The sequence below is a fragment of the Heterocephalus glaber genome, unplaced genomic scaffold (genome assembly GCF_053883595.1).
Source record: "Heterocephalus glaber isolate CG9 unplaced genomic scaffold, H.glaber_assembly_v1.0 deba00001472, whole genome shotgun sequence".
Classification (NCBI taxonomy): domain Eukaryota; kingdom Metazoa; phylum Chordata; class Mammalia; order Rodentia; family Bathyergidae; genus Heterocephalus; species Heterocephalus glaber.
In genome coordinates, this window is record NW_028258315.1 from 1,373,503 (window position 1) to 1,399,589 (window position 26,087).

At 46.4% G+C, this 26,087-nt stretch overlaps 1 protein-coding gene and 1 long non-coding RNA gene across 6 annotated transcripts in view; one reads left to right on the top strand and one right to left on the bottom strand.

The window, feature by feature from the left end:
• Znf184 (zinc finger protein 184) overlaps positions 1-12,689 on the top strand; it is a 23,079-nt gene extending 10,390 nt beyond the window's left edge. For 4 of the 5 annotated variants that reach the window (XM_004847808.4, XM_021260777.2, XM_087181090.1 and 1 more), the window contains one exon: positions 1,568-3,906. In XM_004847808.4, the coding sequence (XP_004847865.1) occupies positions 1,568-3,525 (1,958 nt within the window). In that variant the 3' untranslated portion in view covers positions 3,526-3,906. Of the gene's footprint in view, positions 1-1,567; positions 3,907-11,319 lie in introns of those variants that run through there. The other variant, XR_015439055.1, reaches the window with a different exon arrangement.
• Positions 4,253-21,831, bottom strand: LOC110349812 (uncharacterized). The gene is made up of 3 exons (XR_002396098.2): positions 21,088-21,831; positions 13,554-13,712; positions 4,253-5,796 (listed from the first exon to the last, which is right to left on the bottom strand). It is a non-coding gene; the product is annotated as an uncharacterized LOC110349812 (long non-coding RNA).
• Between the last annotated feature and the right edge of the window lie 4,256 nt (positions 21,832-26,087).

Sequence of the window (26,087 nt, forward strand, 5' to 3'; positions counted from 1 at the left end):
CTGTCAGCACCCGAGGTTGCTCCCCAGGCTCTGGGTGCTGGAGTATTGGGTCAGCGCCCACAGACTTCGTGAGTGAGTGGGGGCTGCGTTCTGAGCAGGTGGGGATGCTCAGCATGGTCTTCTGGAGCTTCCTCCAGCTCTTCCCACTTCGTCCTGGCCCCTTCTCCAGGTTCCTGAGTGGAGGACGTGACAGCTTGCATGATGTAGGTCTTGATCTGCACCGGGGTCCTTCAGCTGAGACCCTCGGTGGTGTCGGGATCGGCCACCTCCACGGGCTTCCCCTTCTCACCATCAGACTCCATGTCCTCGCAGGCTGCACTGCTTCTGGGAGTTCCTTCCGGTTCTCTGCTGGGCGCGCGCAGACCTCCCTTGGTGTCATTTGAGTGATGACGGCACCCGCAGTCATGCCCTGAAGAGCTGACCATTCCTGAGCTTGTGTCCCATCGGTCCTGCCCTTGCTGCAGAAACTGTGCAGGCCACACCTACCTCTGCATGGAGTGGGCGTGGGGGCGGGGGGCAGCTCTGGCCGCCGCAGTCATGGTGCTGGCTGACAGCTCTCAGCCTGGAGAGGCGCAGGTTCCTGGTCACCAGTGAAGCGGAAGTGCTGTTTTATTTTCTTTTATTTTCTTTATATATTTATTGGTACATTTTAGGTATACAATACATTTACATTTATCATTGGGTGTTTGTACTTGAACATGGTGTATCTTAGTTTTTGTTTTTTTTTTTTTTAATATATGGAAGTGCTGTTTTAAGCCCGGCGTCTGCCATCTGACTCCCCACCGCTTCTAGCGTCGGCTCTCTGGCTCCCTTGTCATAGCGGCTCTCTGGTCCTGACTGCTTTCTTTCCTTCTGTTTCTCTTGTTTTGTGTGTCTGGGGCTAGGCGGCTTTCTTTCCATCCCTCCAGCGTCCTTTCCCACTGCTCTCCTCTCACCTACGTGTTGTGGCTTCCCGTACTCCTTTCTTTCCTCTTTGAGCTGGTTTTTCCCGTCTACCCTTGAACATGCTGGTTGTTTTGCTGCATGAGTGTCTTCGGTCTCACAAACGCTGCTACAGTCTTGAGCTCCATTTCTTCCCAATGTCAGAAGCCTGGACTTCACCTGGCCGGGCGTCTCTCCACTTCAGTCACTCCATCTGCCCCTTACTGCTGCCCACCCAGTGGCCGCAGCCTCCGCAGTGCTCCTGCTGACGCCCTGGGCTCAGCCAAGGCTCTCCTGTTGTCTGCAAACCGTGGCTCTTGGGTTTTTGCTTGTTGTTTGTTACTAAGGAATCTCAGCTCTACTCTTAGCCATTTCTGGGGTTGCCTTTTTAATAACTGTCACTTTAGATGCAGCTCCCTTACTTGTTCATAGAGGTTATTAAGGAAGGTAGATAAGCACTCTCTCAACACCTTCACAGTTTGTTTATTGTCATCCTTTACTCCTCTCTTCCCATATCACAGAGCTGTATATTCGAAAACACTCAGAATTTCCTGTGGGCTTCAGTTTCAGTTTCATAAGCTCAGTCCCACAATCACATTTTTTGTTTTTCTTGACCGGAGAACACTGATATTTTATTTTCTTTCAGACTGGGAACCAAGATGTGAAAACAGTGCCTCTCCTCCAGAAGTGGACATTGCTGAAGGGGAGCAGCTTTCAGAGGCACTAGAGGAAAAACTCAGAAGGGAGGGTCCTTGGAATCCCAGCATCTTAGATGCTTGGAAGTCTGAAGGCAATCTAGGGAGGCAGCAGATGCCGCCAAGGAAGAAACTGCAGGTCACTGAAAAGACGGCACCTGTGTGGGAGAGAGGCCCTGCGAATACCGAATTCGAGAAAAGCAGTGTGCACTCACACGCTGTAACGCAGCGGGAAACATCCCCAGGACAGACCTCTGCTAAGACAGGCGTCAAGCAGAATTCACCTCCAGTTAAAAAAGAGAAATCTTGTAAATGCAATGAATGTGGTAAAGCTTTCAACTATTGTTCAGCTCTTATTCGCCACCAGCGAACACATACTGGAGAAAAACCCTACAAATGTAACGAATGTGAAAAGGCTTTCAGCCGAAGTGAAAACCTTATAAACCATCAAAGAATCCATACTGGAGACAAACCGTACAAATGTGAGCAGTGTGGGAAGGGTTTCATTGAAGGACCCTCACTTACCCAACATCAGAGAATCCACACTGGAGAAAAACCCTATAAGTGTGACGAGTGTGGGAAAGCCTTCAGCCAGAGGACCCACCTTGTGCAGCACCAGAGAATCCACACTGGGGAGAAGCCGTATACTTGTAACGAGTGTGGGAAGGCGTTCAGCCAGAGAGGCCACTTCATGGAGCATCAGAAAATCCACACAGGAGAAAAGCCTTTTAAATGCGATGAGTGTGATAAAACCTTCACCCGGAGCACACACCTTACCCAACACCAAAAAATCCATACTGGCGAGAAAACCTACAAATGCAACGAGTGTGGGAAGGCCTTCAACGGGCCCTCCACATTCATCCGGCACCACATGATTCACACTGGGGAGAAGCCCTATGAGTGCAGCGAGTGTGGGAAAGCCTTCAGCCAGCACTCGAACCTCACTCAGCACCAAAAGACCCACACCGGGGAGAAGCCCTACGATTGTGCAGAATGTGGGAAATCTTTTAGTTACTGGTCATCCCTTGCCCAGCATCTGAAAATTCATACTGGAGAAAAACCTTACAAATGCAACGAATGTGGAAAGGCCTTCAGCTACTGCTCCTCCCTCACCCAGCATCGGAGAATCCACACCCGAGAAAAACCCTTTGAGTGCAGTGAGTGTGGAAAGGCCTTCAGTTATCTCTCCAACCTGAATCAGCATCAGAAAACACACACCCAGGAGAAAGCCTACGAGTGTAAGGAGTGTGGGAAAGCCTTCATTCGGAGTTCCTCTCTCGCCAAGCATGAGAGAATCCACACTGGGGAGAAACCCTACCAGTGTCACGAGTGCGGGAAAACCTTTAGCTATGGCTCATCCCTTATTCAGCACAGGAAGATCCATACCGGGGAGAGGCCATACAAGTGCAACGAGTGTGGGCGGGCCTTCAACCAGAACATACACCTCACGCAGCACAAGAGGATCCACACAGGAGCGAAGCCTTACGCATGTGCAGAGTGTGGGAAGGCCTTCCGGCACTGTTCATCTCTTGCTCAGCACCAGAAAACCCACACAGAGGAAAAGCCCTACCAGTGCGGTAAATGTGACAAGACGTTCAGCCAGAGCTCCCACCTGACGCAGCACCAGCGCATCCACACTGGAGAGAAGCCCTACAAGTGCAGCGAGTGCAACAGAGCCTTCAGCCGGAGCACGCATCTGACAGAACACCAGAACACGCACAGCGGGCAGAAGCCATACACCTGCAGCGAGTGCCGGAAGACCTTCAGCCAGAGCGCGTACCTTGCCCAGCACCAGAGGGTCCACTCTGGGGAGAAGCCCTTCGGCTGTGCCGGCTGCGGGAAAGCCTTCCGGTACCGCTCGGCGCTCAACAAGCACCAGAGGCTGCACCCTGGTGTCTGCCTGTCCTAGGGGCCCCAAGATCCTGAGGAAGCAGAGTGGACAGAGTGACCGCTGAACTTTCACCATCACGCTGGGATGGAAAGTACGATGGGTTGAACTGATGGATTGTTACTCAAACAACTTGGTGACATAAACTCAACTATTTTACGTGGAATGAAGGATTTGAATAGATGATTTCAAAGGTAGTTAGTGTTTTATACTCAGTTTTGTACATTCACAATATATTCTTAAATGGTTTTGCTACACATCACATTCTGCGTGTTGCATCTGAACCTGTGTGTTTATGCATGGTTTGTGCTTCAGTAATGAGGGGGTGCCTGCTCCTGTTCTCGTGCACCTGAGTTGTTTAGGGAACTGGTTTGTAATAAAACGTTATTAAATGCCCTCCAATTCAGTTACCCATAATAGCCTAACTCGGCATGAGCATTAAAACTGGAGCCAGGTGCCATGGCCTATGTCTGTAGTCCCAACTTAGGAGGCTAAGGCAGGAGTTTCTGGGCATTATAGTGAGACTCTGTCTCAGGAAACAAGACAAAAACTTTATAGTATTGCCTCTTCTTGTATGTTATTTAGCATTCAAGGAGTTCATTACAACTGCAGAAGTTTGCTTCCACAGCTTATAGCAGTGTATTTAACCCTGGCTACCCATGGCAGTCGCTGGGTCTTAGTTTGGCTGCTGCAACAAAATCCCATAAACGAGATAGGATGTAAACAACTCAGATTTATTCCTCACAGTTGAAGCCGGAAGGTCCAGGGTCTCGGCCCTCGCACATCTGCTGCCAGGTGAGGGACTTCCTGCGTGCACACCGCTGTGGCCTCATGTTTATATGGTGGAAACCGACTCTCTTGTATCTTTTTGTAGTGCTAGGGATTGAACCCATACCCTTCACACTGAGCCACAATCCCCAACCCCATTTTATATTTTTACTTTGAGACAGGGTCTTGCTAAGTCGTTGAGTTATCCAGCCTGGGCTCACCACCTCGTGATCTTCCTGTCTCAGCCTCCCAAAGTGCTAGGGTTACAGGCATGTGCCACCGCACTCAGCTCAAGTGATGTGGTTTGGAGTGTCATCCTTTTTTGCAGTTGGGTTTTCAAAAGCCCTGGGAGGTAGGACCGGTTGCTTCTTCACCAGAGCACAAAAGCTAAATCAGTGTAGGGTCAGGGTCATTCCGTTTTCTGCCTGTCAGAAGCAGGTGTCGGCGCCTGTGACACCTGAGAGCTGTATCCTGCCATCTGCAGCACTGGTGGAGGCCTCCCTCAGGAACAGACACAGGTCTAGCCGCGCGATGAGCCCCTCGTGATCTCTGCAGACGCAGCCCAGTCACTTGCCACCTTGCCTCTCTGAAGCATGGTGATAGTTTCTCAGCCTGACCCCACACGTAGACAGCCCTGAGACAGCACAGGAGCTGATCGTTATTTACATGACAAGTTTTTCTACAGAGGAGTTCGGGGGAGGGAGCCATACAGGTTTCCAAACGCAGTGCTTTTCAGTTATATGAATGCTCAGTGACCTGCTTTGGAATTTCATCACCTCAGCTGAAAGTGCCAGGCAGTAAAGAACAGAATTTAGGAAGTAATGTGGCCATGTATGTCTTGGGACCTTTTTCGTTCATAACTTTAAACAGCTTTAAAGACACATTACCTAGGTATTTCTTAATTTCTCAAGGTGTCTTTCTTTAGGAATTAGGGTTACCCCACTGCCATAGCCACAGGATGGAGGTTTAGGAATGGATACCAAGTCACAGGCCAGGCTTTGCTGGGCCTCTGAGCCTCCTCCACGCTGTGGAGAAAAAACAGTGTCTGCATCCAGAGGAACAATGCTCCTGTGAGTGTGTCAGAGGAGGTGCCAGGATGCCTGCAGGCCACAGTGGAAGACTTGTGCCATTCCCCTTCTTGTCTGAAGAAATAGAACTTGTGTGGAAATTTGTCACTGACCCTGAAAGATAACACTTGGTTCCACTATCTCTTTACCTCCTCATCGATCCTGTCAGGTCAGACTCAGGACCCAAACTGTGTAATCATCGCATAAGTTAATTACACTTGAAAAAAAGCCTTTCACGCCTCCCTCTGTTTGCGTTGTTTTCCCACACTTTGAAAATGCAGGCTTGGAAAGTGCAGCCCGCTAAGCCGCATCCCGGGCCACAGCTGTTTCTCTCAAAGCAGGTGGATTTGACTTGCTCTTGCGCAGGCGTGTGAGTGTCCTCGATGATGAGCTCAGGTTTTGTCCTTTGTTGCCTGAGATGCCCTTAGCCACACACTCAGCATCTCCTGCCCTGTACCTGTGTGGTAAAAGCAGAAAGGAAGTGATCTTAAATAACTTGTTAGCCAGTCTTTTTTCCTTAATTCTGTAATGTATATGCCAGAAACATAGTACAGTAGGAACAGTTCTTAATATTTATCATACTAAAAAATATATATACTAAGAGCAAAGCAAAATTAAAATCTAAAAGAGGAAGTTGGAAGAAGTTATAATTCAAAAAATAGAGGGATGCAGGCTTAGAAGTCTAGCATTCATTGACAACCTCTGAAATTACAGAGAACTGTTTAGGAGGCAAGGAATTCTCTGCTGCTGACAGAGATTCTAATACCTTCACAGGTAGTCTCTGTATGTTCAGTGTGTAAGCCTGAGTTTATAGACGGCCAGCATTTTCCTCCAGGTCTTACACTGGTAATCTTGACTACCTGCAGATTGTACGTACTGGGCCACCTGACTAGTTTTTGCCAAGCAATTGGGTAAGGAACGCCAGGAAGGGAGAAGATACCACAGCTTCTGACATTCATCCTTAAACATGTAGGCCTTCGCTAAACACTCAGCCACAGCCAGTGCTTGTGAGGCGCCTGAGTTTATTATAGCAGTAGCGCTCTACAGCCAGACAGCGCTGCATTTTGTTCTCAGGACTCACGTCCTGTAACACATGCTGTAAAACGCCAGGCGGTGACAAGCATCGTAGTAAAGCTAGTGAAGGGTGTGAGACCTACCCCAACAGTTGTGCTGGTCAAGCCAGAATGGTTGTGAGAGGCCTTTGTAAAGAAGTGTGCCACGCACAGCTGGAGCAGGTAAGTTGATGGACGACGTAGACATGGGCAGGAGCACCTTCCAGGAGAGGGTCAGTACTCAGAGGTCCCGAGGTAGCAGCATCTGGCAGCTTCGGGAGCACAGGCTGAGCGCAGTGCCTGGTAGATGAGGCGGGCAGCTAGGGCTGTTCCTACAGGGTCTTCTTGGCAGTGGCAAGGATTTAGCATCTTCCTCAGAATGAGATGTCCTGGGCTGGGAGTGGGCAGGGGAGTAACTGATTTCTATTATTTCTGGTCTTCAAAGGGCCACTTGCAGCGCAAGGAAGAAATAATAGGGGCCCAGGGTGCAGGCTGGGATGCAGTTAGGGTGCTGTGGCATCCCGTGCGGGCTAACGGCGACCTAGACGGGCGTCAGGGGCAGGTACCAGGAAGCAGTTGGATTTCAGCTATATACTGAACACACAGAGGACACGGTTTGCTGTTGGTTTGGATGCAAAGGTGAGAGTAGCCAGGAGGATCTAAGGACCTCGGTGGGCAGTTTGAAGATCTGCCATGGATGGGAGTCAGTTCAGCTGTAGAGCTTTTTAATTTATCTTAAAAATAGGACTGGGGATTTAGCTCAGTGGTTCTGCCACCTGCCTCACAAGCACAAGGTCCTGAGTTCCATCCCCAGTACCAAAAAATAAATGTACAAAAAAATAGAAATGTACAAGTTGGAAATACCTGTAAAACTACCTCCAGGCCAAGAAGTGGAGCCCTGCTGTGACCCGGTGGCCCTCTGTGTGTTCACATTACAGCTACCTCTTTCCCAAAGGTCACCGTTGTGGGTTACTTCGGCTTGTTCATCTTTGATCATCCAGTATGCCTTTTCTGTGAGATTCATCGTGCCATTGTATGTCAGCATGGTTTATTTTTGTGCTGTGTAGCAATCATTGTGTGAATGCAGCACTGGTTACCCATTCCACTTCAGACAGGCTTTTAGGTCATGTCCAGTTTGAGGTGGTTACAGATAATCTGAGAACATTCTTGCTCCTGTTTTTCGTGTACATGTGCATCTGTTTCTGTTGGACATGTATCCAGGAGTGAACCTGTGTACAGTGACACACACATTCCACTTTAATATGCGTCGCCAAAGGTTTTTTGGAAGAGTTGCTTCATTTTACATTGCCACCAACCGTGTTTGAGAGTTTCCATTTGCTCCACACCTTCAACAGCATCTTCGTTGTATGTTTAGCTTCAGCTCTCTGGGGAAAGTGTTTTAGACATGTGTTAGACCTCCGAGGACAGGCATCAAGTAGGCTGTTGGAGATGCCAGTCCGCGGTCTGAAGAAGAGGTGCACCACAGAGGTGCACTTTTGGGAGTTTAGATCGAGAGACCCCCTCCCCTAAGCCTCATGTTTTGGACGATGAGGGGATCTTTGGGGTCCCATCCTGGATGTGCTAAATGTGCTGTTGGGAGGTGGAGTCTGGTCAGAAGAGCCAAGGCCTTGGGGTATCTCCCTGCCCCTTCCTCTTTGCTCTCTGCTTCCTGGCTGCCATGACATGAGCAGCTTCCCTCCACTATGCCCTTCCAGTGTGCCATTTTGCCTTTCAACTGTAGACTAGACTGTGAGCCAAAACAAACATCTCCTTGGGTCAGGGATTTAGCTCAGTGGCGCTGACCTGCCTCACAAGCGCAAGGTCCTGAGTTTGATCCCTTGTACCGAAAAAAAAAAAATTAGCAGGGTGAGCCATGTGTGGGGTGAGCAGCACGTGAAATTGGCAGATGATCACCAGGGCATCGTGTCCCAGTGGCGAGCAGGGAGGAGTGTTCAGGAAGAGAGGCTGAGCAGTGGTGTCAGGCACTTGTGAAAGGCTAAGGGAGTGAGTGGAAAATGCCGTAACCAGAAATCTTCCCAAAGAATATGGTGGCTAAGACGGAAGGAGAGCAAGGGACCTTATGGGAAGAGAGATTGTGATGATGCCCTGGAACTTCAACTGGTAGGGGATGAAAGTAGGGACTACTGTGGGCGAGGACGGAGGCGGGCAGACCTAACCCGTAACCCACCGCTCTCACTACCATGGGCTTTGTGTTAAGTTGCAAAGCCTGCCTGAGGCAGCTGTGAGGACTGTCTGCATGGGTAAGAACGCAGGGTAGGGTGTCACTCCAGGTGTGGATGCTGGGGGTGGAAGGGAAAACCAGATCAGAGGAGGAGAGAGTACCAATGACTTGAGAAGCTGGGGCGTTAGGTACATTTACTAAATGCACATTTAAATCACCGAACGTAAGGGTCTGAACAGTCATGGGAAGATGAGGCAGGTGCCATAATCGACAAATGAGGGGGCAACTGTGGGGGAGCAGAGGACTTCGGTGAGGAGAAGCAGTGGGGGTCTGGTTTGCTGGCAGATGACCCAGGGGAGACGGGGTTTGTCAGCAACAGGAAGAGCTCCTACTGCACCCTCCGGGCCCAACCAAGTCAGGTGCAGAATACGCCAGAGAGATTTGAAGGGGGAAAGCAGAAGGTGAAGGAAACCGTCTGCAGGAGGGGCCAGATTGTGGAAAGTGTTGTTTTCAGAGTCTCTGATTTTCCTGGAAATCGTGACAAATGCAGATGAGAAAGTGACAATTTAGGCACATTTTGCATCAAGAGTAGTGCTCACAGAGCCCGGGCAAGCACATCGCACAGTAGAGGAAGGAGAAAGGCAGTAGAAGAGGACACAAGCCCTGGGCATACTGCCTCACACGGTGGGAACCAATTCGTATTTATCACGAGCAATGAATTGAAATGTAAGTAGAGCAAATACGTTACAGGGGACGGTGCTGATACTCCCCATAGTGATGCTACTGAGTTTTATTCATCTATTTTTATGTTACTACAACAAAGCACCCAAGCCTGGATGACTTTATAAAGAAACAGGATTGTTTAGCTCGTACTTCTGTGCGGGGAGAGCACTATCTAGTTCTCTTCCTCCCTCGGACAAAGACAGGGCCCCAAGGGAGGGGAACAGGCGGCATGAGGGCGTGGTGGAGCAAGACCTGGTGGAGAAGAGGGCTGTCTTCCTCTCTGCAACTCCCCATAAAACCATCAAGCACGTCCCACGTACCTTAGCTCTCTCCTGGCTCCGGTTACAGACCAGGCCCTTTACCTCCCCCTCCACTTCTGCCTCCTGGTCTTTTTTCCCCATCAGGAGTTAGAGCGCCACCTGGCCCAGCTTTGTTTCTTTTTGTTCTTTGGTATCTTTGTCTTTGTTTTTCCTTAATCTCCACCGTCATTTCTCTCTCCCTGGACCCTTCAGCCCCACAGGCCATGGCGCTTCTGGAGGTTCAAGGGCCTCATCTGTGATGACTCTGGCCAGCGAAGCCGTGGTGGCACAGGGTGTCTGATGGCAAGAGACGAGGACATGTATGCATCCACTGGCCTCCCTCTTTTATAAAGCCACTGGTGTTCACCCCTGGAGGATCCACTCTCTTGACCTTATTTAGCCCTAATCGACCTCTCCTCTAGACGCTGTTGTCATTTAATTTCTACTTCTAATCTCTCACAATGGAATTAAGTTTCAACACAAAACTTATGAGCTGCACGCTTACTCCATATTCAGATCATAGCACCCTCAGGTAAACTGCAGAATCCAGGCTGGAGAAGGCAGAAAGTGAAACCAGGAAGGCGCTGAGATCAGAGTTTGGGGGCCACAGCAGGAATCATGTGTTAGGAGGCCCGGAGAACTGGAGCACATTTGGCAACCTTGGTTTGATCTACATAAAACAGTTTTATCAGGATCCAAAATATTTTGAGGCACACAGTTCATCTTTGCACTAATTTCACATTTTTCTAAGATATCTCTTTTCCTTCCACACCTGTATTTTCTGAGGATGAATTGGTTTTCCCTATAGATTTGACCATAAAACAAGAATGCAGAGTTTGTTCTGTTTCAGTCTTGGTGACAGTTGCAGTTATTGTTAATTGATAAGTTAGCATTCTGTATTGTACACCAGTCTTGAATGAGTATTGTTAATGGGAATCAGTTCTTTTAATCTCTATTTTCTGGCCACATCTAGGTTTTTTGTTTTTTTTTTTTTTGGTACCGGGGATGGAACTTTGGTCCTTGCGCTTGCACAGCAGGCAGCGAAACCACTGAGCTAAATCCCCGGCCCTCCACATCTAGTTTTTAAAACATGGAACATCATGCTCAATCCCTCCCTACTCTTTCTCAAGACACTTTCAGAACAGTCTTCGAGCCTGCCGTGTGGCCCGTGGAGGTCTTTTATATGGATAGTGAACCTTTTCATACTCTCTTGGTGCATGTGTGGGGTCATCAGTCTTGACATCTGAACCAAATTTTGGGTGGCTTCCCTTGTGGAGTGACCATCCCGCGACCCCAGTCTGAGGCTCTGAATGAGCCCAGCTTAGGTTTTCCACTGGACAGCTTCCTGCACAGGTGTTAGGAATCTAATTGTTTCCATATAGAAATTCTGGCCCACTACAAAATTATCTCACCAATGTGCTGGATTGAAACAAGACGTACTATGAAACCACACACAATTACTTTGCTTCCTGTTTTTGCATTCTGTGTATCTACCAGTGTTGGAGAGCATTGGCAGTTGCTAAAGGTTTAGGAAATATGGCAGAACAAGTTAATATTGATGAAAAAATCAGTCTATTAACTTTTCTCTCTATAAATAGCAATTAAGTTTCAGTGGTGGTACATCTGTGTCCTGGTGATTATAAAGAGTTGCTCCCTGGAAAGATAATTCTGTATAAGAAATAGGTCACAGGAGCTTCTCTTCCTCTGGATTTGTTTCTGTGCAGATGTTCTGGAGAGAGGAGAGAAAGGCGGACCAGCGTGAATGGCCTGACAGTGGGATCAGACCTGGGCTCCGCGCTCCACCGTCTGCTCAGATGGGTTTCCAGAGCGGTGTCCAGCCTGAGAAGGGGCAGACCAGCCCTGAACAGTTCGGAGGACTCGTGCTCCTCTTGGCCTCTGAGAAGTGAGGGCCAAATCTGGAGCCACAGCTCAGAAGGTCAGATGGACCCACTGTTGCCATGGAGACCGGGAACCAAGGGCTGGGCCCACTAGTGAAGGAAGGTATTTTCAGGGGTCTCTTCATGTTTGGCCTCTTATTTTCTTCACTGTACTTGTAGGAAGAGTCTCAGCAAGGAACTGACCACATATTCAAGAAATTTAGTTGGAGAATGTGTAACCAAAGGCGAGTGGACCCCCAACATCTAGCACCTATAGAAACTGTTACCACACTGAGCCCGACAGAGCAAGGGCTTAACTCGCAAACTTGATGGTTAAAACAATAAAGACTTATTCTTGTAGTTCTGAAGTCCAGAAGTCTGAAAATCGGCATCATGGGCCAAAGGAAGGTGTTGGCAACCCCCTGGACAGACCGTTCCCTGCCTGTCTGAGCTGGGGATGCCCAGTCCCCTGGGCTCAAGGGGGCATTGCCCCAGTCTCTGCCTCCACTGCCTCCTCCCCTTTGGTGCCTGACAGGTTCATCTCCCCGTCTCAAGATCCTCAACCACATTGGCAACATTTGTTTTGGATGTGTAAGCTAACATCTACAGGCTCCAGGAATTAGGGTACCCAGACCCACTGGGGGGATAACTCTGACCTTTCCGGTCTTCCACCCTTGGCCACTGAAATTCAGATTACGTCATCTCAAAATAAGCAGCTCTAGCATGTCGACTGTGTTGACTTAAGGCCACTTAAAAATAACAGGCAAGAAGGGCCAGGCATTTAGCTCAGTGGTGCTGTCACCTGCCTCGCAAGTGCAAGGTCCAGAGTTCCATCTCCAGTACCAAAAAAACAGACAAGAAATGGTCACTCTGACCTTTCTTAAAAGCAGGAGATGAAAAAAGAAAAACAGGAGATGAAATTCCCATGTGGAAGATGTCTCCCCTATACCGGAAGGAAAGGCACATTCCTCTCTCTTATCAAGGATGAGGGAAATCTGAGCAATCACTGTTACACTAAACTTCACCTTCTTGTTTATGTCCTCACCAAATTAACTGTTCTAGCCTAAGACCCTTTCCTTGCCATATTTCACAGCTTACTTCTCTTTGTCCCACTCAGTATATAGCTGTCCAACTCTAACTGCTTCTTTGATTCATTTCCTTATGAAGAATCCTATGCTGTTAAAAATGTACTAAATAAATTTGTATGTTTCTCACTGTTGCTGTCTTACATTAATTCTCATGCCCAGCAAATGAGAGCAAGATAAAATTTGCCTCCTTTAGGAGTCTACAGGAATCAGCTTTTTGGGGGCGCCCACAGGGGTAAGCAGTGTCTCGGAGGGCAAACAGGAGGGAACTGGAGAGCAGGTGCTGAGAGGTGCTGTGACCGTTCATCTTGGTTGTCACCTTACTGGCTGAGAAATGCCACGAAACGAGTAAAGCTCACTTCCGGGTGTGTCTGTGAGGTGTCTCCAGAGACAGTTTGCGTGTGGGACAGCAAACTGAGGGAGGAGAGCTTCCCTCGACGTGGGTGGTGCCCTCCAGAAGTCTGCCGGCCTGTATGGAGCAGAAGCAGGTGAAGGAGAAGCCCGTGGCCAGGCTGCCTCTGCTTCTCCTCCACCACGAGCTGAGCAGCTTTCCTCCGTCACCCCTTTCCACCCTGGGGCTCCACCTCCTCACAGTCCCAAAGCTCTGGAACCAGCCCACCATAGACCAACTTGTAAAACCATGAGCCAAAATCAATCTTTCCTCTGTTAAACTGCTTTTCTCATGCATTTTGTTACCACGATGAAAAGCTGAGTAACTCAGGTGTATAAGGAAATGAGGCTCAGTAGGCATGGCCCTCGGGCAATGTGTATCAGTCAGTGGGGCTCTCCTCTACTTAAATATTCACTAAGCCCTCAGTGTGGGAGGGCCTGGCGCTGGAGCGCTGCTGACTGATGTAATCTCAGCTGCACAGGGATTATTAGCAATGTGGTGTGGGAAAGATACACACAAATAGGGTGTGCTGTAAGGACAGAAGGGAGGCAGGCATCATGAGAATGACCCGGGTCAGTGCTGCTGGTCCCCAGGAAAGAGCCTACCTCAGACCAGGCTGGCTCTGCGGAGCAGGCCATGGTCACAATCTCGCTGCTTGACACAGCTCCAGTGACACCGAGACTGTGGCTGAAACCACGACTCCGTCCTTTGCTTTCGCTTTCCGCGGTAGTGGTTCCCTCGGTGCTGTGCTCCCCGGGAGATCACTGGGAGGATAAAAGTCAGTGCTTCAGAAATGGTTACTAGGCCGGGATTACAGGAAGAAATTGTAAGTCCATTTACAGAAAAGCCCCTCACTCCTACCTCCGTGAGTAGTGGGGACGTGACAACCGTATGCCCTGACTGCACAAGGGAAATTGGGACATCAACAAATTCAGGACGCAGTTATGGCTCTTGGGAATGCTGGGTACTTCCAAGGCTCGGACAAATGGTGAGGCCCTGACTACTTTAAGCCCACAAATATTTGCAGCAAAACAGGGATCTCGGTCCATAGAAAATGAAGGAAAGTATGGGCCTGTCCCAACGGCTGAGCCCCCTCCCAATGTAGCTTATAGGTGGAACATTATGATGCCCACCAAAAGGAACAAATTCCATACAACATTTACCCAGATTAGATTTACCCCTGCCATATGACAAATATTGCTTACAAGAGGAGTTAAAGAAAGATGAACAAAAGAAAGGAAAAAATAAGGCGCCTCACTGTCTGGCACCTGGTCACCCTCGGCCAACACCCGCAGGGCACACAACAATGAGATCTGATGAAACTTGGCCTAATGAGGTAGCCTGACCTTTCTAAAAGGCTTCCTGTTCCTCAAATGTAAATCTGATAAATTAACAAGAGTTCACGTAGGACCCGGAGGAGTATTTAGAACTGGGTGGTCTAAAATAGTTTTTTAGATATCAGCTTTTCTTTAACTCTGTTTGAGAACACACTGTGTATGGACCCACGTGCTTACCAAAGCCTTGTGTAACCAAAACATATATAAGTAAAGTGATTTTGGTATAACTCAGACAGACAAGCTGAGCTGCCGACCCTCCACTCTGTGTCTGTCTCATTCTCTCATTGCCTACTCCACGCCTCCTCTCAGGACCTGAGGCCGCTGGAGCTGGACTCCGGCAGCTTTGCAGGGGCTTCCCAGCCCTGCTGTGTTTCCACTACAGCAGAGAGGAGCCCGGTCAATCCTCAGTTCATTGAAAAAGGAAGAGCAGAGAATGGGGTCTCCAACATCTGCAGCTCTGAAGATAGAGGCTCTGACTCCGTAGGTTCTGTTGGTCCATGAATGCACATGTGTGTTCACAGCCACAGTGACAGGCAGCAGAGCGCTCTGTGTACATGATCCAAGAAAGCCAGAGGAACCCAGGGCTCTTGAGGACTCGGCCTCTGAGGTCACACATTGCCACTTCCACTCTTCTCTACTCATTGGAGTGGTCGCTGGGGGAAGAGGTCAGCTCTGTCCTTGAAGGAGGTTCCGGAGAATCTGCAAGCATCTTTGAAATCACTAGCAGACCTGTCTGTGGAACTCGATCCGACAATACTCGTGAGGTGCTTAGAACAGTGCCTGGCTCACAGTCAGGTCTGCCCACGTGAGCTGAGCTGGCACAGGTGTCGCTGCCCATACCCAGGTGGGCCTTCCCACCTGAGGATGAGCAACCAACCCTGCAGGGCTGCTGCTGAGGTGGGAAGGATCTCGCAGCCCACTCCTGCATCAACTCGTGACTCTAGGATTTACATGAAACTTGGGGAAATACTTGCCTTTTCATTCGTCATCCATTTTATGATTTCTTACATTCTCACAAGAGGTCTTGGGGAGTGCTGCCCCCTTCTGCAGATGAGAAAAGCTGGGGCTCAGGACTCATTACACAGCATCACAAACCAGTTAATCATTTACAGAAAATAGAACCCTAGGTTCCTAGGACCCTTTCCCAGGCCACGTCACTTTGTAAAACTCATTTCATTTCCACACGACTAGTGAGTAACTCAGCCTTCGTTTCCCTCAGATGCTGCCTGAGTCGAGGAAGCTTTGCATGCGTGTCTTCCATCAGACAGGGCACTTTGGTCCAGTGGGAGGATATGAGGAGACTTGGCTCTCATCTTGTGCTGCAGACCTTCATTCACTCACTGGGACTAGATACTGTCCCTAAATCCCAAAAGTAGGTACATCTTGATCTTTGTAAAGAAGAAGGGGAAATTAAATAGGTGGATAGTGACTATTTTTGCATGGAAATCCCAAAAGTACCAATTATTTCTCAGGACTTTATTTTTATTTTTCCAGAAGGGAGCACTGAGGAGGTGGAAATGACTGCGTTGTCTCAAATAGATTAGAAGCGGAGAGAAGGCTGGAAAAGCAGACTGTCATGCAAGGGCTTGGCCTGCATTGCAAAGATGTGGCTGACTGCCACAAGGAGAGAGGGAAGGAGCTGTTTCAGAGGTGGGACCAGCAGGGCTAACAACTAACTGTGTCAATAAGGACAGATTTTGAACGAAAGGGGTGGTATACATGCTGAAGTCACTACCCTGTTTGCATTTGGGTGGGAAATTTCTTGCTGGGCCATACTGCACTAGATGTTTAAGGATGCTTAGTATTGATGACTTCTGTCCAATAAATTTGAGTAGCTCTTCCGTTTTGGTAACCACTAAAATGGCCTCTTTGGGTTGAAGATAATACCAAACAAGGTATCAAGTAGAAAAAGTTTAGTCAAGGGTGATGAGTCCTCTTTGGACATTGAATGTTTGGTGCCAATAGAATATTGATGAGTCTGGAGACATCTATAAAATAGCAAGTATGGTCTGGAGCTCTGGAGCAAGGCTGAGGCAGGTAGAGATGGCAGCAGAGATGCAGCCCTGGTACCCAGAGGTCATGATTTAAGCTGCAGCAGGGAGACTAGAGATCCAGAGCACGGATGCTGAAGAGAGAACAGAGAGAATGCATGTACTGAAGAACCCAGAGAACAATCAAAGAAGACTTGAAGCAAATCAGAGCTATGAGGCCACAGCTTTCCTAAGATAGATGAGGACACTCCAAGAATAATAGTGTATAATGTAGCATGTTAACATTTACGCCAGGAAGAAAAATTTAGCAATTAGGGGCTAATGAACTCTTCATAAAATTGAAGTCTTTGAATAGAATAGCAACATGTTTCACAACAGTATTTAAAAATGCTCCCATCCTGTGCTCATCTATCTAGAACACTCAAGTAACCACATTATTTTGTACATCCTTCCAGAGTTTTGTAAAAATATAAGCAACTATAAACACAAATTCTTGTTTCAAATTTTTACACAGTTATAAACCTGGCTTTTTCCACAGAAAACTATATCCTGAACACCTTTCCCGATAGAGTATATTCATACTCATTCTTTTTCATAGCTGTGTATAAGAATTTTAGGGGCAGAGACAGAGATAAAGATTTGGTTTAATTTTATAGAACTGGCTCACATGATTGTAAGGGTCTGGCAAGGTTGAAATCTGCAGGGCAAGCCCAGTAGGTTAGAAATTCAGATGAGTTGATTTTGCAGTCCTGAATCCAAAATTTCTAGAGCAGAACAGTAAGCTGGAAGCTCAGGCAAGATTTCTATATCGCAGTGATGAAGAATTCCTCCTCCTACTGCAAGACTCAGCTTTTGCTCTTAAGGCCTTCAGTTGATTGGGTGAGCCCCCACCCTATTATGGAGAGTCATCAACTCTACTTAAAGTCAACTGACTGTATATTAATTTCGACCACAGGATCTTATCAGAAACATCAGTTTCACAGAACTGGGTGGTACCGCTTAGCCAAGTTGACACATAAATTAACCATCAGAAGATGCATAGTATTTCATTGTATATATGGCAAGAATTTATTTAGCCAACCCCATGATGGAAGACATTTAGGTTATTCTCAATCTTTTGCGATTACAAACTATTCAATGTGTAAGTTTGTATGTATATGTGTCATTTAAAAAATGTGCATACATGTAGTAAGCCCCTAGAAGTGGAATTGGCAGGTCCTGAAGCACATGGGTTTTCAGGTCTGTCAGATATTGCCTTTGTGGGGTTTCTGCCCATACTGGCAACATGAGGCTAAGGCTTGGCCCACGGCCTTGACAAAGACCATGCTGTCAAATTTAGAAATGTTTGCCTACCTGGTTGGTGAAGATGATATCTGTGTGGTTTTTATCTAAGAAGAGATACAGCTGAGTTTCTGGGAGACAGGTTAAATTTAAGGTATGGAGTAAGTGGATGGTAAGGAGAGTAGAGAAAAGGGATTGAAATCTGGCCACAGCGGAAAGAGAATTAGTGTGGAGACTAAAGTAGCAGGTGAGTTTTATAGAGGCTTTTCAATAGTAGAGAATTATTTTCCTAGAACTGTTAGAAGGATAATGAGATGCATCACTATAAAAGGACTGAAAATTGAAAGGGGTATGAGAGCCAGGCACAAGGAGGCAGAAGGAAACGGCATCTCTGGCAAAGCTGTGGAACAGGAGCTCAGTGGTGGATGTGACAAATGTGAAGGACAGAAGGCTGTAGGCGGGAGCAGATGGCAGAGGAGGAGACGGACTTTTGGAACAAGAACTAAAAAGGGAAGGCTTTGATTCACCATCGGGAGGGGAGCACAGGAGCAGATGCTGCACTACCCTCAGGCGTGGGGCTCCTGCCCCCAGATGCCAGGTTCCAGATAAAAGGCAGAATGTTTGAGGGATGACTCATCTACATGAGCAGTGATTCCATAAATACCGAGCAACTGCTCTGTTGGGCACGTTGATGTCACTTAGTCAAGACAGGGTAGAATGGAAGACTAAGCCAGATGGCAAAGTCACTGCGCACCTGACAGACTGGGAGAATGGAAAATGTGAAGGGTTGACAGGGATGTAACTGCCAGATCACTCAGTCACCTGGTGTCTTAAGGGAAATGTGATTTAGAAAACTAGACACACGGCAGTGTGCCAGAGCCTGTGTGGTACCTCCTCAGTCTTGGACTCAGGAAACGAAGACCCTGACTTTACCTTCCTGATAAAGAAGTGCATGTGAAGAGAACACCATCTGGGACCCAGTAAGGAGGCAGGAAGGGTATTCTCGGAGGAGCTGTGATTTATTTAGATTCAGACTGGTTGAGAAGATGAGTCCAGAGAAAGAAATCCCTGCAAACTGTGCCATGACAGTGTAGGTGAAAATTCATTTGGGGCACTGGCCAAGGGTGTTTCGAACAAAAGGCAGGAAGGGATTAGCTGGCTTCCATTCCAATAGGAACACTGGTACACCTTTAAGAAATTATTGCAGAAAATTTCAAACCGTGAACCCAAAATATAATAGCAAATTGCCATGTGTCCTTCACCTAGCCTCAACAGTGATCAATACTTTTCCAATCTTGTTAAGGAACCTCTGCCCTACTCACTTTTTATTCCTGGAGTACTTTAAAGCTCCAGAAGTCCTATCATTTGACCTATTAGTATGTACCTCTTAACTTTTCTTTTTAGTTGTGAAATTAAAAATTTTTGTGCTGCCAAAGATTAAACCTAGACTTATTATCTCTCACCATGCACTAAACTAAAATAGAAATGGATCAAAGAGCTAAATATTAAAACAGAAACAATCTGCTGAAAGAATAGGTAAAACTCTTGAAGATATAAGTGTAGGCAAAGACTTTATGAATAAAACCCCAATCACACAGGAAATACTACAAAGAATCAACAACTGGGATCACATCAAATTAAAAAGCTTTTGCACGGCAAAAGAAACCATCAACAGAGTGAAGAGACAACCCACAGAATGGGAAAAAATTTTACCAGCTATTCTTCAGGTAAAAGGACTAGTATCTAGAATATATAAAGAACTCAAAAAATTAGACCCCCTCCCCAAGATTTTAAAGACCTAGTCCAATAATGAGCATTTGAAATGAATAGACACTTCTCAGGTAAAGTACAGACAGCAAATAAATATATGAAAAAAATGTTCAACATCACAGGTCATTTGAGAAATGCCAATTTTAAAAATGCTGAGATTGTGTCTCACTCCAGAAAGAATGGCTATCATCAAGAAATAAACCAATTAACAAATGCTGGTGAGGATATGGGGAAAAAAGAACCCTTCTCCACTGTTGATGGGAGTGTAAATTGATACAACCACTAGGGAAATCAGTATGGAGATTCCTCAAAAAACTAAAAGTAAAGGTTCCAACTGACCCAGCTACTCCCCTTCTAGGTGTCTTCCCAAGAGTTAAGAGCATCATTCCACAGCAATATAAACACACCCATATTTTTAGCAGCACAATTTGTAATAGCTAAATTTTGGAAAGAGCCGAGATGCCCACAATGGATGAATGGATAAAGAAAATGTGGTTTTATTTATTTATTTTGTGGTACTGGAGATCGAACTCAGGACCTTCCAATTGCGAGGCAGGCACGGCACCACTGAGCTAAATCTCCAGCCCCTAAAATGTGGTTTTGTATACAATGGAGTATCACACTGCCATAAAAGGATAAAGTTGGCCTGGCGATGTAGTCAGTGAGGCTGCACCTTCCTGGCAAGCGTAAGGTCCTGAGTTCAATCCCTAGTTCTGCAAAAAAAAAAAAGATAAAAGTTGGGACATTTCTAGGTAAATAGATGCACTTTGAGAACATAATTTTAAGTGAAATCAGCCACATATGTTTGAACATCACATTGTTCTCTTGTCTGATAAACCCAAAGGGTAAATGAGAACCAAAATGGATGATAGATATTGGGAAGTGGGAAGAAAATATTCAAATACGAAGAGGAACAAAACGTGCAGGGGGGTGGGGGGTGGTGTTAGGGATACAAAAGAGAACGGAAGGCAAATAATAGAAACAAAGTTTTGTGAAGGGAGAGAGGAAAAGGGACTGGAGAGGGGGAGTGGGAAAAAATTAAGATACATTATATGGCTGGGGATTTAGCTCAGGGGCGCCGAGCCTGCCTAGCAAACGCAAGGTCCTGAGTTTGTTCCCCGGAACAACAACAAAAAACACTCCAAAACGAAATATATGTACAGGTACAAATTCCCTATGATGAATGCGATCATTCAAAAGTGGACCGATAAAACTAAATAAATAATAAATACAAAATCTCTTGAGTATATGTTTCCAGTGCACAATTAATTCATCGTGGAGAGCTGGCATGTGTACTTAACACATCTTAAATCCATCCCCTTCCTATCTCCTGGTCACCTCATCATTTGCAAATTTAAATCAGACACACAAATTTAAATATTGCATAGCTTCTCTTACACGAGAAAACAAAGTATAAATAATTCAAAGAGCAAATCAAAGAAAGATAATGGGGAAAAAGCTGATAGACCTTTTTTCTTTTAAACAAGACCATAATGACATGGTTACACCTAATACCATTAACTATTTTATAAAGCTGTTTCAACACTAGCAGACTGAAACATTTGCTAGGGATTCCAAACTAAAATCCTGGTGTTGAAAAAGACGCCAAAGAAATGCTGGTACATGGCATAAGGTTAATCATTAGACACCATTACAAGTTACATTGTAAAAGAATATGAAGAATACTGATATGGGAAGAAAATGCAAGGTGAATGTACCCAGGAAACCTAAGTATGAACGGTAACATTCTACGTGCAGACCTAACATAGATCCTGTGTCTCTCCACAGCCAGGAATCCACACAACCACAGCGAAGACCCTCTCTTTCTTTCTTTTTGTACCGGGGATCGACCTCGGGTCCTTGAACTTGTGAGGCAGGCGGCGGACCCACTGGGCTAAATCCCCGGCCCAGAGATCCTTTTTCTAAGGGCGCTTTCCTTCAGTCTCACATCCCCTAATCCAAAACGCAGATGATTATTGCAGGGTCACAAAATGCATGCTAAGAGAGTAAAATGTGGTGACAGCGTTAAACTTCTTCTCTGAACCGTCGCGTTGTTAGAAAAAGAAAACGCCCAGCAGCCTGGAGGCACACCGCCCGCGACACCGTCAAGCGCTCAGGTCTTCCGCCGGAAGTCTATGACATCATAGAAAGGCGGTGTCGGTCCTAGAAGTACAGGAAAGTGACGTCTGGACGCTGGGCGGCTGCGCACCTGCCTTGTAGCCGGCGTAGGCCGCGGAGGCTTCCGGGACTTGTAGTCGTTGGCGAAAGTGGCACCTCCGACCCGTCCTGGGGCCGGGCGGCGCTTCCGAGGTGCTCCGCGCTGTCCTTCCGAGGCCACCTCCGCTTTGGACTGACCCGAGCCTCCACGCGTCCTCGCCTGCTATTGGGGAGCGTGGGAGCAGGGTCTAATGGCGATGATGAACCCCACGACCTTGGGTGCGAGCCGGAGAGCGGAGCGGAAGCTGCTGGGCCCGGTTCCCCTGCGTGCTCCGCGGGGTGAGGCGAGGGTGCCGCCCACTGGCCACCGCGGCCACACGTGGTTATGGCTTGGGTGTGAGGTGGCGGTTGCAGGTCTGGAGGATAAGACAGGCTCACAGGTTCACAGACGTGAAGTCGATTCTCATCTCATCATCGCGAAGGCGTGTGTTACTGACAGGACATCACCGATGAGGTTATCCCTGATCACCAACAGAACTACCACTTATCCCTCCCTCACACTCTGTGCAAGTCATTAAGCGTCACCAACATTCAGGGAGCAGAAGGGGTGGTTATATAAATTATCTGGAATTTTGTAAGATTTATATTTCTCTGTCCCAGCTCTTACATCAAGCATTTCTCCAGGGAGCCCAGATTCCATTTATTGGTGAATGGTACTAGAAATCAAGATCTGTGTGCTAGGTGTGCTCATGGTTATTGGCTGTCACTGCGTCTAGGCCACAACTAGGTAGGGAACCACCCAAATAAAAGTTGAGAGTGCTTTCAACTGGGAAGAGCATCTTGAACTCTGTATCCACAAGTTCTGTTCAGAAAAACCAGGAATCCAGACGTCTGCCACATAAATCTCAACCATGACAAGCAAGAGAAGCCAGAAGGTACTTCTTAACTAACATACTTTTAACACAGAAATTCCATCGCTGGGCTTTGCTTGGCTTTCTTATCCCTAACAGCAGAAGGTTTTGTCTAAGGGAAAAACACATGGGATGAGAGTGATTTTCAACACTTACTTCACAAGGATACATTTCTGTAGACTGCTGTCGTGTAGTCCTTAAAGGCCATCTTCTCACCTTCAGCACATCAGCACGTGTGGGAGGCATAAGCAGTGGGAGTCGAGTTTGAATAAATGCAAGGCCTATGTGGGAGTAACAGTATGGAGGAGGCAGCATGGGTAGGTGGATCAGATCCCTCAGGACTGTGGGCAGAAAGTAAGACAGGAGCGGCTGGGACTAGCAGTTGCCAGCGACTTGAAAATCATAGATGTGATTTTTTTCCCCTTTGTTTTTAACCATTAGCTAAATCTACACAAGCTTATGGTTTCAAAGTTTAGCTCAAAAGGATATAGCATCCTCTGAGTGAGGTCCACGGCTGAAGTGCAAACTAGTGAGAAGTTGGAAAAACCTCAAAGTCACGACCAAACTAAACGGAGACCTCCACCTGTGGAGGAAACAGGAATCTGCTTCTCTGAAATCGGTCAACGCAGCCCATGTTATTTGTGTAACAACATTGGCCTCTTGGGAACGGTAGGACCAGAAGGACTCCTCTGACAGGACAAGAAGGGTGACAGAGAAGCGGGGGTGGAGAGGGGCAGTAATATTCCTGACGTCTCACATTGTTTCAGTGGCCAAGTTTTACTTCCACCAGTGTCCTCCCCTTGCCCTCTGGCCAGTTCCTGCCTGTCCTTCACATATGAGTTCAGCCATGTCCCATGACCTTTCTGGAAGCTTTTGCTGACTTCTCAAGACGAACTTAGAAGTTTTTGGAATATACCCAGGATTTCTGAAACAATTTCAGTTCTATTAATAGTACTTACTACTGTTGACAGATAGTATACCTATCTCTTGTGTGATCCTTTCCTAAATTTTACCACACTCAAGTGGCCTATCTGTCCATCATCAGGTGAATAAAGAAAATCTATACACAATGGAGTACTACACCAGTATAAAGAAGGTTACATTTGAGTCATTTGTAGGAAATTGGATGTACCTTGAGACCATAATGTTAAGTAAATAAATCAGACACACAAGGTTACATATCATATGGTTTCTCTTATATGAGAAACTCAAAGTATAAATAGTTTAAAAAGCAAAATAAAAGATAATAGAAAGCAGTGGGATAGATCTTTCTCAGCAGGCAAGGGCATCACTCAGTGGAGGGAGGGAGGAAGGAGAAGTAAAAAGCATTAAGATGTGTTATGCACAACTGCCACCATCCTACGAGGAAAGTAATCATCACGTATGCAAACGTACTAATAACAATGAGCCAAAAAATCTTGGCAAGAGTGGATGATGGATGTGCTTGGGCAATAGCAATAGGAGTTGTAGAAACTGCCTCTGTTGTGGATATATTGTGGAGGTGGAGCTGAAAGTTGGGATACAGAATCTGAGGGGAAGAGAGAATTTGTAGATGACAACACAGATGGAGATGTTAATGAGATGTCAGTTGAGATGGGAAAGATGCATTAGGAGCAAGTTTGGAGGGAATATCAGCAGTTCAGTTTTTTAAAAGTCAGGTAGAAGATGCTCCTTAATGAAGCAGTTGTGATGAGTCTGGAATTTGGAAGAGTTTGGAAAACCACCAGAGAGGAACAAGCTTTGCCTGTAGAGTCCATGGCTGGTGGCTGCCAGGAGCAGCTAACACTCAGAATTGAAGATCTGTTACACTAAGGGCTGAGAGCCAGTGGCTTTTTTTTTCTTGCTTCTTTGAGACAGAGTCTCACTATGCAGTTCAGGCTGGATTTGGATTCACTGTGTAGCCTGGGATGGCATCGAACTTGCAGTAATCCTCCTGCCTCAGCCTCCCAAGCACAGGGACTACACACATGTGCCACCATGCCCTGCTGAGACACTAGCTTTTATTTTTGTTGTTCTTGTTTGTTCTTTTTTTGAAGCAAAACATTTATTTATAATTTTAAGATATACTTAATGATAATATTCACCACAGGAATTTGTACCTGTACATGATATATCTTGCTGCTTCTTTTTTTTCTCATTCCTCTCTCCCTTTAACCCCTCTTCCCCTCCTTATTTTTTTGTATATCCTTTTATTGGTACATTTTAGGTATACAATATAATGACATTCATCATTGGAGATTTGCACCTTTACATACTCTCTTGGTTCTAATTTTTTTCCTCTTCCCCTGCCCTCCCTTCAACCCCTCCATCCCTCCCTATTTACAAAGACTTTGTTTCCATTTTTTCATTTTCTCATATTAATCCCATTCCCTTCTATCCTTTCCCCTAGCCCTCCCACTTCCCCTTCCCCTTTTCTTCCTATTTCACATTATCTATTAATCCTTTTAGTCCTTGTATACACTTTCAGTTTCTCACACTAGAGAAACTATTTGGTATTTACACATGTGTGTCATATTTATTTCACTTAAGAGTATGGCCTCAATGTGCATCCATTTAGCTATAAATAAATGTCTCTAATTTCTCATTTTTTATGGCTGAGTAGTACTCCATTTTATTAAAAACCCACATTTTCTTTATCTAGTCTCCAGTTGATGAGCAACTGAGCTGTTTCCAAGCTTTAGCTATTACAAACTGTGCTGCTGTGAACATGGGCACACATATATCTCTGTGGTATGATTCTTTTAATTCTTTGGGAAGATCCCCAGCAGGGGAATAGCGGGGTCAAATGGGACCTCTAGCCCTAGTTCTTTGAGGTATCTCTATACTGATTTCCACAGTGGTTGCACCAGTCTACACTCCCACCAGCAGTGGAGCAGGGTTCCTCTTTCCCCACAGCCCCACCAGCATTTGTTATTGGTTAATTTCTTGATAGCAGCCATTCTTTCTGGGGTGAGGTAGAATCTCAGTGTTGTTTTCATTTGCATCTCACGAATGACCAGTGATGTTGAACATTTTTTCATATGTTTATTTGCCATGTCTACTTCTTTGTGTGAGAAATGTCTGTTCATTTCAGGTGCCCATTTTTGGATTGGGTCTTTAAATTTGGGAGGTCTGATTTTTTTAAGTTCTTTATAGATTCGAGATAGTAGACCTTTGTCTGATTCCCCTCCTTATTTACAAAAGTTTATTTCCATTTTTTCTTCTTTTTCCCTTGTCTCTTCTTTCCTTTTCCCCTCCCACCTTCCTTGTTCCCCTTGTCATCTGAACATTTTCTTCCTATTTCCCAATATCTATTATACATTTTGGTTCTTCTTTACACTTTCAGTTTCTTACACCAGAAAAACAATGCAGTATTTAAACATGTGTGTCTGATTTATCTCACTTAATAGTATGGTCTCAAGGTGCATCTATTTAGTTAGAAATGTCTCAAGCTTTTAAAAGCCAGAGCTGTTATCATCCAGGAAGCTCTGTTTGCCAGGTGAGGATTTCTATCTGACTTGAGCAAGAACCCTCAGCCGATTGGTAACATCGAAGGTGCCTGTATGCTGGTCCTGAAGCAGAGGCAGACATGGGTGAGTGTTGTCATAGGCTCAGGAACCAGCCCATGTCTGATTTCCATCCTAAGTGTGCCTAAGAATCCACACTAGCCAGTCACATTGGTAAGTATGGACTTTCCACAGTTTTTAAATTAC